At 30.8% G+C, this 19047-nt stretch overlaps 1 protein-coding gene across 2 annotated transcripts; it reads left to right on the top strand.

Moving 5' to 3' along the window:
• Window positions 1-2378: 2378 nt before the first annotated feature.
• On the top strand, window positions 2379-8881 carry LOC111623715. 2 transcript variants are annotated; one of them, XM_023366402.1, is made up of 4 exons: window positions 2379-3047; window positions 3673-3744; window positions 8523-8612; window positions 8688-8881. In XM_023366402.1, the coding sequence occupies exons 1-4, from the start codon at window positions 2496-2498 to the stop codon at window positions 8802-8804; spliced, it is 831 nt and encodes a 276-aa protein (XP_023222170.1). In that variant the 5' UTR covers window positions 2379-2495; the 3' UTR covers window positions 8805-8881. The 2 variants fall into 2 exon arrangements, with proteins under 2 accessions (XP_023222170.1, XP_023222169.1); XM_023366401.1 differs by having other exon boundaries at window positions 2379-3602.
• The last annotated feature ends 10166 nt before the right edge of the window (window positions 8882-19047 follow it).

Raw genomic sequence — 19047 nt, 5'->3', positions numbered from 1 at the left:
TCTCGCTCGATAAAGGAATTGTTGAGGTATTATCAGAAAGTGACTGATTTTATTGAAAAGAAACATCCCGAAAATGTTCACACTGGCCGTATTGCTGGTCGGAGTAATGACATTTGCCTAAGTCATTTTAGAAACATTTTAAAAAGTAGGCAAAGCCAAACGTCTTTGTTTAGATATTTTACCAAGCGACCTCNCTCGGAGTAATGACATTTGCCTAAGTCATTTTAGAAACATTTTAAAAAGTAGGCAAAGCCAAACGTCTTTGTTTAGATATTTTACCAAGCGACCTCTATCCAATGAAAGTGCTGATGAAAGTGAAGGAAAGAAAGCCAAAAGCAGTGAATAAAAATTTAAAAACTATATATAAAACAACACTAATTTTTTAATCTTTTCTAAGTTATTTTTAAGTTATTGTTACATTATGTTATGTAAGTTAAGTTTTAGTATTATTTCTTTTCTCCCTCTCCTCCGTCACCAGTTTACACCTCCACCGTCGTCTATCCTCAAAGGTAAAGTGCAAATAAAACTACATTTTTTTTATCAATTATTATTCTATTATGGATATTTATACATTTACAACTACAAAACGCATTTTTCAGTGTTTTCCTTACTATAGTTAATTTTTTAATGCACTACTTAGCTTTAATTTGAGTGTGTTTTTCGTGTTGGAACGAATTATTTGGTTTTACATATAATCGTATGGGGAAAAATGATTCACCTTACGACATTTTCATGATACGATCTCAATGTGGCAACGGATTAATTTCGTATCCTGAGGTACCACTGTTTTAGAACTCATGCACGAGCTCATGAAATAATTCTGGATAAAATTAAGAACTCCTTATATATGTGTGTATATATAGCAGATGTGGCCAAACTTTTATCCCTTAGGGGCTACGTTTTCGGTAAAATATAGTCTGCGGGCGACTATGAACATGGACAAACAATTTTAGGATTTTTATATGCGCATGCGTTAACATTCATTTGCATTGTTTATCGGGATATATACAAACAGTATGGGTACGTTGCACAGACAGTCTATTATTGTAAGAATAAATTATTGAATTAAGATTTTTAAACATTAATTTAATTGAAAGCAAATTGTTCGACTTTAGCTTCGCGTTCTACTTTCAAAACTTTTGCGGTCGATCGGTCGACCGCGGTCTACGTGTTGACCATCCCCGATATATATAGGATACATATACAGTATATAAGTCAATTTAAAAAGAAAGGTTTTTTTCTCAAAATGAAAAAAGAATTTTCTCTCTTGAATACAGGATCTGTTAGGTGGTAGAACACAACTTGCAGAGAAGTCTCGTAAGTGCTAATAAATAATAAGATTGAAGAACTCCCAGATAAGTTACGAATTGATTCTTATATGTCATCTACGACTCGTATGTTACAATGGTCAAAAAGTGATTCCATTCTCTAGATATAGTAGCGGCTAATTGTTAAATGATGTCATTAGGACAGTAGGAATGCCTTTAGTCAGATTCTAAAACATTTTTGAAGAATCGTGCCAAATATTTTAGTTTATATTTTTTTCCTGGCTTTGGATATTCTAAAATATAAATCGATAACTTTGTTAATGGATCGATCGAATGTTTTAGTCATTAATTTTTTTATAATTTTTAACCATTTTAATGATTCTGTAATTAGTTGAATATAGGGAAATTGAATGGATATAAATCGGTAGAGGAAATGAAAAATTTTCGCATTAAAAACTTTTTTGTGCTGTTTAAAATTCATTAAAAACACAAATGAATTTATTTTAAATTGACATTTTTCAAATTTTAGATTAGTTCTTAATTTTTAAATATTACTTTTCGAATATCTCGCGAAATACAAAGATATCAATTCTTCATAGAAATTTCATTTCCATGCATTTTTGTAAATATTCTAATATTTTTAATCTACATCACAAAGTATGTTCACTGATAGTTACGTCTGCGCTGTGGTAACCTGTTTGATCAATTCCTTGATCAAAACGTATGATTCGTACTTTATTTAACCAATGAGAAGCAATTATTATAAGCGTTTAAACAATAATACTACCACATCGTTATAATAATAATTCGTGTATGAAATAGTTAAAAATATATATTTAGCGTTCTAAATTGTTTATTTATGTTATAATACACTCGTAATATATTATTACAAGCTAAATCACGTGGTTAATGCCAATAGTCAAAAATTCCATTACGTAATTTCCTTTAATACATCCCTACTCGATAAGTGCTGCCATCTTTAGTAAAGGTTATAAATTAAACGGAAGTAAATCTTACGTCGTAACTTTCGATATTCAAATATAATAAATTACCAACCTAATTGTAAAACAATATTAATGGGAAATGGTATTTTTTGATAAGAGAAATTAGTAGTCGTTCCTTAAATAGAAAAACTTTATTCTGCATCAATTGATGTTTCGATTTTCGTCGGTAACACGTACAAAGACGTAATTCCGTTTAAGATGCAGCCGTTTACGTAACAGACCGATGTTGGGCACGATGGACAACGTGGGACTTTCCAGAAGAAACGATAATTCTCTGCCGACGGTCGAAATTATAGAAAGGGTTTTTCAGTCGAATATGGTCCCGATGGTAATTAAAACCGAAGAAAAGCAGCATAAGGAAGAAAAACTCGTCGAAGAGGACGAAGACTGTGATTGTCTGGAATGTGTGATAAGTCCCACCACCGATGTATTGATATTATTCGGTATGGATTTTTCTCACAGTCACAAAGGCAAAAATAAACCGACTCGGCAGGTCTTGAGGGGATGCGTCATGTTTTTCGTTCTACTTCATCTCATGGCTTTCATCAGGTCTTTTACCGGAGCCGTCCTCAAGCCCGAATTTATGACCTATTTAAACACCACGCCTACTTTTAGCAATTTCGGAAAGCAGATTATTACAGCTTATTGCGGATGGTCGTTCTTCGTTCTCATCTCCATTTGCATCTTCGCCGTGTCAGACAACAAGACCAGCGTCAGATTATTTACCAGATTATCAGACGAAACCGGTTCTCCCGAAAATGACGAAAGCCTTAAGGTAAAATTACTTTATCTTCAAAATAAATTAACTTGCATCCTTTTGCCCGCCACCGTTATCTTAAGCGGTATCGTCAGTGTTTTGGGACTAATGTCGCTTATTCCGACATTCCAAAAGCTGAACGAAATGAATGTCGACTTTATGACGGCGCTTTATTTATTCTCCCTGGCTTGTCTGATTCAGGAAATGACCCACAGTATTGGACTGATTGCCTTTACCGTACAGTTGTTCCTCTTGATGTTGCTGGCCGTTAGACAAGAATCTGCCGAACTGTGCGAAGAATTGGCCAAGTTTGCCGAACTCCGAATCGACACTTTAGATTTTCGGTTGGTCCAACGCGATTGCCATAATTTGAGTAGAATGGCTTATGCCGTAGATCAGTTGTTTTCGGTGGTCTTCAGTTTAGCTTCTATCGCATTTTTAATCATATTCACTTACATGCTACGCACCATCATTTTTGCTAATACCTTCAACCGAATGTTCACGTTTATAACCTTGGTATTTTTGTTTATGCTGGTGACTTTATGGCTAATAATGGCCATGCTGTCAACGGCCGTAAGTATGACCGACCATATTTATAAAAATCCTGGTAAATAAATATTGTTAAAACTATCATTTTTTCTAGGTTCAGAAACCGTACAAGCAACTGTGTAGAATTAGCTGCATTAATAAATTAAGTATTCAAGATATGGAAAGAGTAAGTGAAAATCAAATTCGTTATATCTTATAAAGGATAAATGAAAGCTAATTTACAGTTATAATTTAAATTTTATACAGAATATCAAAATTTATATACAACATGGTATAAAGAATTGAAAATATAAAACCTACACTTGCCAAAATCATATTAGCCGAAATCCTATCCACGCAATGCCGGGCTTATTCGAATTTATTTAACTCTTTAACTTTTTCATACATTTTAGTTATTTCATCATTTTTAAATCTATTTTAATAATACGCCCTATTTAACATTGTATAATACAAATAATTAAACAATTGACTAAACTGTATATTTTTTATTTGTCTACCGAATTTTTGTTCGTCCATTTGTGATGAATTTGTTAAAACATTTTCATTCTTTCCGATTTTAATATTATGCGCACTGGCCGTTAAGTATAGTACATTAGTAATAAATTAATAGAATAATTATATTCGTATTTGCCCGAATCCCAGCTTTCAAACTGCTAAAATAATTTTTAATAATTTTCATTCGTCGTGCCACATTTTATTCGGTCATCCACATAAGCTAGCCAATAGCTGCGCTTCCACGTTATTACTACTTAAAAAATGTTTTTGAGTTAAATTAAATTATATTCGAGTTAATTAACCCGTTTCAACTATTACCGATGACTTTTTATTACTTTTTAATAAATAATTAAATTTATTTTTATTCTCATAATGTTTTATTAGTGTTTTTTATCGGCCGATCTGCATTTCAATATCCTGATAAATATTGTGCGAAAAAGTATTTTCAATACTATTTATACAACGTTAAAGGCCAGAGGCGACAGACAACAAAGTTTATCTTTTTAACAATCAAACAAGGCAAAAAGCAGTTATATCCACCCCAAAATATTTACAATTCACGAGGTGACGAGGAGATAGAAAATATGTTATTGTAATAAAAAGTAAATTTTCTATCTCCAGCTGGTCATCCTTTACATTGTCAATGTTTTCGGAGGTTGTTTTTATTTTACGATACAGGTTCAAACAGAAATTTTTACAACTTTTAAATTTTCCTAACTACAGTAGTCAGCACTGAACTTACAAGTTAGATCAGGTCGCAGTTAACATGTCATTCAATAGATAGGTTTAAAAAAATGTAACTTTGATTCATTGCATGAATGTTTTACATAACTTAAAACAAATATACAGTAATTAATCTTTATTCTTGCTAAATATCAACTTGATATGTTGCAGGTTTAACAAGATTGAGCCAGTCAAACTTGAGTCACAGGCATCAAAAAACATAGACCGCTGCGTCACCCATGTCAATGAACATAGACCGACCGATAATTTGCATTAAAATAATGTTACAATTGCAGTATTTCTGAAACAACTGATTATTTTAGCCTCACTTTAGTCTGCAATAATCCTATGAATGATATAAGGTGCTTTTTTAATTTTATTTACGAACCTTTGCATTTTGTCTACAATGACCAGCGGAAAAGCTGTTTCAGAAGATTTAAGGAATGCTATCGTTGCTAAACAAAGTCGTGGCATGTCTGAGAGAGCTATTAAAAAGGAGCTAATGCTAAACAAGACAACAGTGCACCAGATTATTGTTCATTACACTAACCATGGTCATGTTATACCTAACAAAGCTACTGGACATCATCGAAAAACTTCAAAAGTTGATGATACTAGTTTTAAAAGAATCGTAAAAAACAACCGCCGTGCCACAGATATTGAATGTAACTATAATATGGAATGATACGTCTGGAAAGGATGTATCTGTTTCGCCAACACGCAGGAGACTACAAGAAATGCATTTCCGGTTCTATGCAGCACGTGAAAATAAAAAACCTTTGCTAACAGCACAGTAAAAGAAGAAACCGGTACAGTGGGCCAAAAAACATCTTTTCCCGTCTCAACAAAAGTGGCATTAAATTCTAGGGTCTAATGAATCAAACTTTGAATTATCAGCAATAGACAAAAGCAAACGTGTCATTCGATCTTCCAGTCAAGCTAATGAGCCACCGATGTTACATCGTCGCTCAGTGAAGTTTCCTTTTCCTGCCAGCTTCACGGTTTGGTGATGTATGAGCACCACTGGTATGGGTCAGTTGACATTTGTTGATGGAACATTTGCTTCAGAGCAATACATCAACATTCTATAACAGTTTTACTTCCGTCCATAGCAAAGTTTTACTTTTGTCTATATCCAAACAGAACCTGCATTTTCTAGCAGGATGGGACCACATGTCATAAAAACAAAAAAACAAACCAGTGGCTTGCAGAAAATAACATAGTTCTTCCTTGGCCATTTAACAGCCTAGATTTTTCACCGATTGAGAATGTATGGAACATTATGAAGAGACGTCTGCGAAAAACACGTCCTTGCAGACGTCTCTTCATAATGTTCCATATATTCAGTTGAAAGATTAAAAGCTTCCATCTTAACTATGTGGAATTCCATAACGGCAGATGAATGAACACCTAGTCAACAGCATGCCGAAACGTATGGAAGGTGTTTTGGCCGCAAAGGTGATGCAACAAAATATTAAACATGCAGTGGTCTATGTTCATTGACGGTAGGGTGACGCAATGGTGTATATTTTTTGATGCCCATGACTCAAGTTTGACTTGCTCAATTTTTTTAAACCTATTTATTAGATAACATGTTAACTGTAGCCTGTTCTAAGATCAGTGGAGACTACTGTACTACGAAAATCTTGCAGAGTATCAAAATTGGCACGCGTGCGGTTGATTTGACATCACCGTAATGCAGATTTACCATTACAAATTTTAAATTTTTACAGAAATATTTGGTTTTCTTTTGTGAAATTTATAAACCTACATTCCTAATTCCTTAAAACCCTATACCGGTAAACGGTTCCAGGAGTCGAATCTGTTGATAACCGAGTTGCGCAGACATTTGTAAAATCTTTTCATATTATAAAAAATTTTGCAAAAATGAGCATATATTAATTAAAATAAATTTTAAATAATTCGGTTGCAATTTGAAAAAAAATTGTAGACCTATAAATTTTCACTGTTTCTGTTTGTCCTTTAGTTTCGAGAACGGTGTTAGATAGGTGAAAGTCGAGACCAGATATAAAAAACAGGGCAGGAGGCCCCGAATAACTATATCCGACCGTAACTCACGTTATTTCAATTCAAAAGGTTTCTCCATAACGGAGGTATATAGATGATCGGTACGACTCTGTTGTTATCAGAAACAGTATGATGTACTGTACGGGGGCAAGATACTACTAATTTGAGATCGAGAACATATATTTTAAATTAAATAAATTAATCATATGATTAAAAATTGCAGCCCGGCATTGTGACGATCTCGCAATAATTTTTGCTGGATTTTTATATTTTTTAAAATTGAATAGATAATTTATTAAATATGCTGTTACTCGCCATCTCTTAGACAATTTTGTCAGATAATTAGGAATTGCTTATAATAATGTATTATATATATCAGTCTTATATTAGAGAATATAATGAATTGTACATTAGCATATACAGTATATACAGTACGTATACATACAGCATTTCAAGGTATGTACTATATGTTTATATGATTCTTTTGTCATTGAAATAGCAGTTGATATTTCATTTTTATTATTACAATACTAATTATATTGTAAGAAACAATTATAACAACTCTTATACTAAATACTTTAATAGTTTTATTGATTCAAAAAAGCTTTAAATGTAGATTGAAAATTTAATATATTCCTTACTAAGGATTGAATTGATATATTGATTAGAATTAGGAAGCAGTATCAAGAATACACGTAGAGAATGTCTTACGTAATAGACTAGCATTATATCGATTTATAGCGTTTGTTATTTATCCCGGCAATTTTATTTATATTTTTTTTAAATATTTTTCCTTAATTGTTCATTGTTTTAATAATGTTCTTCATTTTAAAAAATAATAATTATAAGAATGTACAGGTAGACACTGAATTACGATAGTTGTTATTACTCCGTTTCAAAATTACTCTGACGTAGAGGCATGCATTTCAATCCTTCCGATTTCATCTCACTACATGCAATATGTTCTTTATGCCGGTTCACACGAGGTAAATCGGTCGACATTGTAGGTGTAGTGAATACGTAAAGGTTTTTGTGAGACGTTTAATCGGTTCTAATTATTAATTAAGGGGCCAAAGCGTGCGTTAGAGTCTGAACTAAAAGTAGTAAAAACTCGCCGTAAAGCTCAACGATCGATGAAAACTAAAGATGATTCGTTGCGTGGAGACAAGACGGCGTCTTTAGGCCTTGCAGCTTCGACAGTTATAACGATAATAAATACCCTTCTCAAGCTCTATTAAAATATGTCGTACGAACAAAGTAGAACAAGCACAAACAGCAGAACGTGCAGAGTTGTCATCGAGGGAGCCCGCAGGGACAGCGGAGTTCGTCGACTCCGAGGAGTGTCAACCTGGAATTTTCACTAATCTATCACTGCTTATATTTTACTAACTACTATATGTTCTGCTTGGCTGTATTTTGTGGGAAAAAATATCCTTGTATTTGTGTAAAAAAAATAATAATATTTTTGTAGTACATTTTATGTCTTGGAACTTTAGTCTAATGCTACCTTTAATTACATTGTTTTGAATTCGAACTCGTGTGGCTGAACTTAATTCCGGCATAAATGGCGAGCTATCTGTATAGAGAATAATAAAAATATACGAATATATAATATTAATAATAATTTTCTTTTCATTTAATATCGTTTAAACTGTAATTTAAACTGGAATAATTTCGTTTACCATATTTATTTTTAAGCTGCTGTATTTGATGAATAGAATTGGCGGTCCACCAGTAGGTATTACGTTGATGAAAATTTCGGTGGTGACGAAACCCACAGTACTAAAGGTATTATTATGTTAAATTTAAATGTAACGATATCAAATGGTGAATTTAATAACATTTCATATAATATAATTTTAGGTTTTCAGTTTAGTTGTATCGATATTTGTGTTTCTGTTACAATGGAGGCAATTATCTGTTTCCGATAATTCCGTCGAAATAACTCCCAGCTTAGAAGATTTTGAAGACCTAGAATAATAGAAAATAAGAATTCACCATAACTAAATGTTTTATTATTAAATTATTTAATTAATTTAATAAAATCAACAATATAAAATACGAAAGTTAACATTTATAACAGTTCTTCTAGTAATTAATTTATATAATAGATACTTTTTGAGTAAATGCATTAAATAAATACTGTTATTTGTCGTCTAAATGTGATGAATTATAATGTTCTTTTATTTATTTATCTATCTGTATTAAATAGTTTAAATCATTTTCGATTTTATAACTATTCTTTCTTCTTAAATAAATTGTTAGATTTTTAAAAATGTCATTACTTTTGTCAAATACATTCAAAGATTATGATTTTTGAGTAATTTTATATCTATATTTTTATTTTAATTGTGTTCGGCATTTTAATATAGACTTTTATTATAAAGAGTAATGAATTTCTCCATATTTTCATATGATAATTAAGGATTTCATATTTTATGTATAATTGCGGCATTCTCTGTACAAAACAAAAAATTCCAAAATACATCGCCTTAAGTAAATGTTTCCATAGATCAATTCGAAGTACTGTACATTGCCAAGTTTTAATAAAATATTCAATTCCTAAGAGGATTGTTTCAAGATTCCTACCTCACAGCACTTTTTAATGTGACTTAAAAATATGTACAGTACGTTACAAAATTGTGTAATAAATGTAAAACATATCGAAGCGTTTTAATATTATTTAATTTAAATTCAATTAAGAAACTACTAATAAATTACTTTAAAGTTTATATTAAGCCTGAAACTAGTTTTTGTACATAGTGTGCACAGAAAGAGAGAGAGAAAAAAATGACTTTTACTTTCCTGGCTGTTATGAGTATATAACAGAGGGAAAGTTTGGCGATCGGTCAAAAAATGAACCCCCAGTTTTTTACATTTTTGGACTTAGGACACCTTGAAACGTCGAGAAATGCAGAAAATTTCGGAGGTAATTTCTATACAGTATATGTGTATGTGGGAGTCGGTGGCACAATTTTGTTTATGCTCTTTGAATCTTAATTAATAACTTCTGGCTTTTTGTCGAAAATTTCTGACATTTTGCAGGATGGTTTATTTATTAGAAGGTTGATGCTATTAAATTTTGGTGGTTAAAGGTCGAGGGGTGGGGAGATAAAGGGGGTCGAGTGTATCTCCAGTAGGGTCAGACTTAATCACGATTTTACCCAGTATTAGCAATTACAATTTTTAATAAAATTGAAAATTTGGCTTTTTGTTATTTTATAATAATTAAAAATATAAAAAGCTTTTCATAATAAAATATCATAACAGACGACGCCACATACGCAGTTTTAAATGTCGCCGGGAAAGTTAAACAACTGGTTGCTGAATTTTTTTATTTCATTAAATTTATTCTCATTTCGCTTTATATTTAAGCATAATAAATTATTAAAACAAATTCAAAAACTGTTATCGTAACAAATTATATAATTGATATTTAATAAAACATAAAAATTTAACAGAATTCATATTGTTTAATTTCACACGTGATAATAAACCAAATAGTATGGGTGCAATTTTCAGAAGCATTTAATTTATTGAACTGTTTTTTTTAACTTAATCTTTTGCCGTGTTTGTAATCGGCTGACTCTAACATAATAGCAAAAAATTTATCTATCTATCAACAAAAACTGTCTTCTCCCAGTCTGTGGAAAGTGCTGCTAGTCAATTTAGTATGGGTAAATCAAAAATTATAAAATATTTTATTCGAAAAACTTCTAATGGCAAGGAATCGAGTGATTTGTGAATATGAGAGGTGGGTTAAATTTGTTGACGTTAGTTCTCATTTTGTTATGGCCGCGAAGGGTGAACTACAGGTGAACGAGAAAAGCCGAATACTGCCGAAAACCTATGTTATCGGTTGTTAATTCGATACCCGAACCGTATTGTTATCCCCAGCCGTTCACATTTGTCTTACAGACGACCACTCTTTTTCAATTAATATACGCGTAAATCATTTTCGTTTTTAAGTACAAAATTTAAGCATCTTTTATATATCAATAGAAATAACAAGTTATACATTTGGAAGATAAGTAATTTGCATCTCGATGGAAAATATGAATCGTCACGCAATTATACTAATTTGTTTTTATATAGGCTAATACTTTTCATACTTTAATTATTAAAAATATTTATCTTAACTTCGCATAAAATATGAATCTAGTTTAAATATCGGTATGAGGAAATTTATTGTAATAAAGTCATAATACAGGTAATAATGTTCAAATGCAAGTTTCTTTATGAAGTCAAAAATACAAAAGATTTTACAAAATAAATCATATCCCCTCCACTTTTAACCACTAAAATTTAATGGCATCGATCCTCTAATATGCCAAGCTCCTTGCAAAATTTCATAAATTTTCGACAAAAAGTACAGGAGTTATCGAGCTTCAAATTGAGTAAACAAAATCATGTCCCCCTCACACACACACACACTAAGTAATGCAAGAAAGAATTGATTTTTCTATATGTATATACAGAAATATCCCCCATTTTGTGCATTTCTCGACGTTTCAAGATTTCCTAATCTGAAACTATTTTATGTATTAATGGATTTATCATCAAACGATGGTTTTTATAACGTCAGTAATGTTAAGTTAGCGTTAGCAAGTTATATTTTAAAATAGTTTTCGACCAATCGTAATGTCGGTTAGCCACTTTGTCCTTACGATAAAGTTTATCGCGACTACGTTTGTAGCAGCGTTTTATCGCAACTTTTCTCCCAAAAGTACAACGCGCCGTTTTATTTCTCTCTGCAAATCGCTGTGGCCATCGTATACAAAATATCTTACATTTTTTATTTAATTATTCAATGTTATATATTTATAAAGTCGGATAAAACGAAGAAATTGGATATGTGCTAATTAATATGGAAATAATTAATAAAAAATAATATTTTTTATCAGTTATGTGAAAGGTACTCATATTAATAATTGAAAATGTTTCTTATCAGTTACGGCATATTTCTCTATCTTTTCTAACTTCGGGCGTTTTCCAATATTGATAAGAAACTTTGTCTATCGTCAATGCACACGTAACAAAAGTAGAATAAGTGTTTAATTCCTGTTTAATTTTTTAACTTACAAATTTACAAAATAAAAAAAAAATAAGCCATTGATTTCGTTGGAAGAAGAAACGTGGTATTTAGAAGTATGTATCCCTTTTATAAAAGGATATAATCTATATAACATATAAAGTAAAATTAAAAATATTATTTAACGTCTACAGAGAGGGGAGGATTTATAAAACGTCAACAAGCTCTTTCCGTAAACTTGTAAGTCCAGTACGAACTTCGATCTGGGCCTACTGCCTGTCCTTCCATACAATTAAGTTTTAAAATGAAAAAATTTCTTATATCTTGTATGAAAAATTTTTTATCTGTTTCGTATTTTTACAGTTCTTTTATGGAATAAGTGTTACTATATAAAAACGCATATAGCTTATTTATTGCCATCGATGCGTTTTTTCAACAATTCTCATCTGACTTTGACAAAGACTATTCAAAATTTCTAGCTAACATTATTTGATCAAGCTTAGTATTGGATAAATAAATAGAAAAATATAAAGTAAATAAATAAAATTTTTCACTAACATTAACTCTGATAACTTACTGCCTGTTTTAAGTCAGATATGTCAAGATATAAAAGAGAAAAATTATGCAGAGTTATATTATTATATATCATATGGGGAAAATATTCGGATAAGTTCATGGAATATAAAAATACCCCGCAATTTGTCTAATGATTTTTATAAAATAATTTGACAACTATTTGCTATAATAATGTTTTAAATTATCTCCGGTAAATCAAGGTTTGGTATCAAAAGTTAATATTTGTTGAATCGGGGATTTGTTAAATATAGAATGGTTAAATAAGGTTAACTTAATCTCACTATAATATTAGAACATTCGTAAATAGAGTAACTATACCAGTTATTGCTATTTATAAACTAAAAATTTTAAAATAAGGTAGTGATAATTGTTTAGCTGTCTACTGTTAGAGAATTAAGTTAAAAATACAGTGTAAAATTGTTCCGAAGTGGAGTCACTTGGCTTTTATTCTCGAATTCGATTTTGATATATCAATTAGCGGGTGAAATATTACAGTTGAGACAGAATAAGGTAAGTTGATCAAATTTGTATAGTATTTAAAAAAAACTCTTTTAAGGTTTTAGTTATGTTAATAAAATACGTAAAAAGACTATGTCTACACTTTCGCCATGTCCAATCACCAGGAACAACAGTGTTCCATTGCAGAAATGACCTTTTATTAGAGACTACACCTCTGCGAAAACATGCATAACAGTCTAAAAATTCGCTGGTGACAAGCCAAACAATCCAAAGATCGTCTCTGCAATGGATGACTATTGTTCCTGGTGATTGGACATGGCAAAAGTGTAAAAATTTTAGTCTTTTATTAATGTAAATTTGTCAGCCATTTTTAAAAGTAAGAGTTCTATTTGTAATTATTGATATTATATGTCCAGGGTGGCCAAGCTCCTTGATAGTTCGAGCCATTTTTCAAAATTTGAAATTTTTCGCGAGCCGCAATTAAATACGTATTAAAAAGGTATGCAAAAAATTCCAGATTACAAATTATATCCATAGCAAGAGTGATACATATTGTTTCCTCCAGAGCACAATGTCAACTGTCCGTTGCAATGTACAAATTCAAAATCGGTCTGGAGTCGGTTGATAACGGACGATTGCGCCACTGCTTATGTTCGTTCGCGCAGTTTTCGATGAGTCATATCATTCTTAACTTGGACAGAAATTAAATTTGTTACAACGTTGCACTTAGTCTTTCATATTTGTTGTTAGTAATTTAAAAGACATTTTGAAACACATACGGAACAATAATAATTTTTTAAAATATAATAACACAAAAATGAAAAGGGAACTTGGGTACATTTATCAAGAGCCACAAATAATCCTTCAAAGAGCCGCAGGTTGGCCACCCCTGTTATGTGTGTTACGTATTAGTTATTAATTATATTAAAATTTCATTTAAACTGCCGATTTAGTTTTAGTTATAGATGGTGATTACTAGAACAAAATATGCCAGTTATTCCAGAAATTGCTATTAATGACAATTGCTGGATTTTCTTCACACTTGTTAAAATGCCATTTCTATTATGATTATTTAATTGAGTAAATAAATCTCACTTAACAATGCACAAACAATTTTTGTTTGTAAATACAGAATTATATTAGTGGTCTCGTTCCGAGCACAACACACATCATGCACCCATGTCATGTGTCGGCATTTAAGATTCTGACAGAAATGTGGAAGAACAACTTCATAATTCTATTCCGCAGAAAATAGAATTATTTTAAAAATAAGGTCATTCTATAGGATATTTTAATCTATTAATACGTGTAAATAAGAGGATAGTTTCCAGTTAAATGTATGAGGAGAAAATTAGAATTCCCGATTTTTGTTTATATATAAGCCAAAATAATTTGACTTAAACTTATATTTATGAAAAAAACATTTAATATTTTATTATTATGTTTACTTTAAAATTTTGTGTGGCTTTTTACGCTCGTAAACGTAGACGATCGTCGATGAGTGTAGAAATCTTATTTTAAATATTTCTCTAAATAATTCGCAATCAACTGACTTAAGTTATCAATCAGGATACAGTATTTAGTACAAATTCAAATTTTCTATCTTAGAATATTTACCTGACTTTCTACAATGAAAAACATTTTAACCATTTTTACAAGTAAAGGAATGGTTTTATCGAAATCATTAATTTACTTGATTAAACGGTTTTTAGTTGTTGCTCGCCGAAAAAACAGTGTAAAAGATTTTTAAAAAAAATCTAGTTAATTACATTTTCATGAAAGGCAACTTTTGGAAGTCAGTTATTAGCCGTTTTTATTTCATTCATTTCGGTCTTAATTTAGATAGATAAAGGTTATCGTAGTGATCAATTAATTGCAGATATTGTGTTTATACAAAGACAGGATGTCTAGACTGTAAATTGCATAGTCTAGACATTTGTCTAATCGACATCAATATGCATATTTATTGGTTAAATTAAGTGTCCTTTAAACAACTTTCTAATCTTTTTGCCACCGATAAATGATCCGAGTTCCTTCAACTTTAATAATAATAAGATCCGAAGACCGTTATATGAGTTTAACTCGTAAAATAAAAATTGTAAAGCACATAAAAATATCAGAAAATATATCCTGTGTTATGTAAATACTGTATTCAAAATTATTTTAGTAGAATATTTGAAAAATTAAGTATAAAAATTTGTATTTGAAAAAACAGATTTGGGTGTCCCTTATATGGAGAAAAAATTTTTTCGAGTTTCTAAACACATACCCCTTAATTCTTTTCATTTTCATTTTTGGGGGAGATAAAGAAAAAAATTAAAATCAGACCTCAAGGTGCAATGCATCAAGCAAGGTGGATGGCTAGAGCTATTTACTCTTTGAAAGTATGTTTGATGCAGTCTCAATTCAGAATGAACGCCAAGGACAAACGAACATTATAAAACATTATAAAACGAACATTATAAAACGTTATAAAAGTCTTAGCGACGTTATTATATAACGTCGCTAAGACTTACTTACATAGGAAATATTGATCCCCTACGATGACGACAACTCGTGACGACTAAGCCTCAAAGTTTTTATAAAGTCATTTTTGACTATCACTCGACTACATCATTGTAATACATACATACATGACTAGATCATTATAATATTAAATAATTGGGTAAATAAGGAAATCAGACAACAAAGAATAATATTTAAAATTTGTATGAATGTAAATTATTATGGATATTTTTTTTTCAATGTCTCCTTTTTACAGTCCTGATACAGTTTTCTGTGTTCTTGCACACAGCGTAAAAGAAACTGCTTCTGTTCTTCATCGCGGTAATTCACCCATGAAAATCTTGCACTAATTTAACAGCTCTTTCAGCTGTATCATTCACCGCCTTGAGAGACGACAGAACCTTTCTTTTAGCTTGCACAAAAGAAGCATTTTCTTCCCATGAAGAAACGCTTTCCTGAAGAAAACTGCTTTCAATTTTTAACCTAGTAAACAGATTTTTGCTCTTCCTAGAAACAAAACAATCCAAGGTTTTTTCTGAAACAAAAATTGGGTATAGTTTAAATAAGATATAATTAAAGTACAAACAAAACTCTTTGTATGATATGTACTGGTAGTTCTACATACTATACAAAGAGCTAGTTATTTCTCCTTTTAATGAAATAAATCTTTTCCCGTTCCAAGTTAGCTACTATTTTCATCTTGGTTGTTTCGTCGACTAAATCATTGAATAGTGATAATATGGCTATTTCCTCGGATAAGTACCACAAGTGTTGACAAAACTTGGTCAAAGCTGCTTAGGAAATTAATTTGTCAACTTTTTCGTATTCTTTTAATGATTTTAAAAAGCACAAATCTTGATACGGCGCCTGTACTGCCATTACGTAAATTGTTACAATAAATAAGCAAACGTTTTATAATGTTCGTTTGTCCTTGGCGTTCATTGAATTGAGACTGCATCAAACATACTTTCAAAGAGTAAATAGCTCTAGCCATCCACCTTGCTTGATGCATTGCACCTGGAGATCTAATTTTAATTTTTTTTCTCTATCTCCCCCAAAAATATGATAGATAACTCGACTAATTCGCGATAATCATCTCTCACAATATATTTTTGAAGTTCTCTCACGTAAAAAGATAATAAATGATCAATTTCCGCGTCATTGAAATGTTGTTTTACAAAATCAATGCACATTTGTATGTTTGTAGAACTTTCGTAGAACTCGTAGTCTTTCGGACGTTAAGGTTAGCAACTTTAATCACGTGCGGAACTCTCTCAACCTGTTTAACACGGATCACTTTTCAAATATTAATAGTAGACCAGTATTAATTAAGTCATATTCGTTGACCATTTTCTCTTCCTGGAGATCAACGACTACTTCTGGTCGACTTAACTTCAACTTCCTTCTGCAACAGTCTCTTCTTCCTGTCGGACCTACGGTACGCTGACATTCGAATATGAAAATTGTATAATACAAGGTTACCGGCTTGCACAAAATATGTTTTATGTGGTATTTTGAGGGTGCCGAGTTTAAAAATATTTGGTTTATTTTTCGCGAAATTTGATTCGTTCATATGTGATAATCGGCTGTGAGTTTGTTACAGCTAACAATATAAAAAAAAACGATATGTTGAAAAATTTAAGATATCGTATTTTCAATTGGTGTCTACTTGACTAATAAAAGTGTGCCATTTCGTACCATTCGAGTATCGCGATAAACGTGACAATTTTAGGCTGAAATAACCAAACTCTTTATATGATTTTCGTTATACAGTACTGTATAACAACAAAGGTTATCTCACGTAAGGGTTTATCACACCGAGTGGCCATCTAACACATTTTAAAACTTCTTTAAATTGTGTAAAGTAAAAGAATAAAGAAGTTTTTAAACGTGTTAGATTAGTCACTCGGTGTGATAAAACCTTACGTAAGATAATCTTTGTAGTTATACAAATCAAATACAGTAGAACCTCGAAAACTCGGCACTCCGGATAACTCGGCCACACCCTGGCAGGGCAAAAAATCCTTAGTTAATTAATTTTCATTATAGACAGCTTTATAAAAGTATAAAAGCTCTCATAAAGTATTTTTCTGAGATCTGTCTTATCAGGTAAATTACTAGACACAGTGTATTCATTAATTTTCATTTTCATGTAGTAAAGGCTCTATGCCTTCATAAAGGACGTACTTTTCCTTTGTTTAAGGGTATTTGGGCAGTTTATTCTCTGTTATATTCTCAAGTAAACAATACATACAAGTACAGTACAGTATTTTCTGAGGAAACACTCGTACTTATTTTTTTTAACCCCATTCCCGATAACCCGGCATTTTCACAAACTCGGCCACCCTTCGGTCCACATTANTACATTTATTCTAAGATCAGTTTGTATTCCATTTTGTTCATTAAAAAAATGAACGTTTCCTGTTTTTATTGAGACTGTATGTATTTTCGAAGCGTTTTTTTATGAAGGTAGACTAAACAATGGACTTATTTAAAGGGACCTCATAAATATTGAAATAATTTAACGGGACGGGAATAATCCGTTATTTTGTCATATGAAAGTAGACACTTCAGTGCAAGTGAATAAATTATCTATCTCGTTGTTGTTCATAATTTTAATATATTGTGTACAATTAGATTGAAAGGGTCCACGGGGAAATAAAAAGAAATAATTGACCCTCCGGAGATTTTATTATTTCTTTCTTCCGACGAATAATTTCGTAAAGGAAAGGTACTTCGTACGAATAAATTTACAGTATTTTATAACAGTCGTTACACTGAAGTAGTTATTTAAAAACCGGTTAGATGATCTTTCCGTTTCTTTCACTCTTGTAGGAGTATACCGTTTAGAACACTTTACTTTTTCAGTTTTTACAAAGTTGAACATTTTGTTTGTTTTTTGTACGTATTTATTATTTACTTTAAAAAATTTGAAGAAATAAATCAGAATTTTTTCTTTATAATGTAAGTTGTTTTCTTTTCGCTATGTCCAATTATCAGAAAACAATAACGTATTATTGTTATCCGTTATTGTTTTCTAATGATTGACTTAGTTTCTTCAAAATTTTTAATTTTTTAAAAAATCCTGCCAGCCATTTTAGTTATTATTACATCATAACTTGGATTTTTTCTTTATAAACGGTATTTTCGTAAAATTAATAATTTTGTATGTTTTAAATTTTTATTTTATAAATCCAGACAACGCCGGGTGTAGCAAGCTAGTTAATTTTTGATTTTATTATTCCTGTTATCAAATAATTTATTTTCGTGTTCGATATAATATTCATTTTAATATCTACTTAATTATAATACAAAATCGTTCATACTTTCAAAATATTTATTCAAATACTTAATTTTTTTCATTTTAATTATGATATTTATTCCTGTTAATTCATTTTTCATTTTTATTAAGTAATAGCGAAATATAATTTGTTGTTGTAATTCGTTGTTTTTGATACTAAGTTATTAGTCATTGTTTTCCTCAAGAATTTTCCAATTTTTTTTTTCCAAATTATAATTTAATTTGAAAATGAACTTGTGAAAATCCCACAAAATTATAATACAAAAGTGTTGAAATAAGAAAAAAATATTACATAACGAGCTATGATTTATTGTGGCATCGTTACAATGCACTCAATTTTGATAGTGTCT

This window comes from Centruroides sculpturatus, unplaced genomic scaffold (assembly GCF_000671375.1).
Source record: "Centruroides sculpturatus isolate CEXI.00-Female unplaced genomic scaffold, Cexi_2.0 scaffold80, whole genome shotgun sequence".
Taxonomy (NCBI): domain Eukaryota; kingdom Metazoa; phylum Arthropoda; class Arachnida; order Scorpiones; family Buthidae; genus Centruroides; species Centruroides sculpturatus.
The sequence above is the reverse complement of the archived record's forward strand: the minus strand, read 5'-3'. Positions and strand labels throughout refer to the sequence as shown.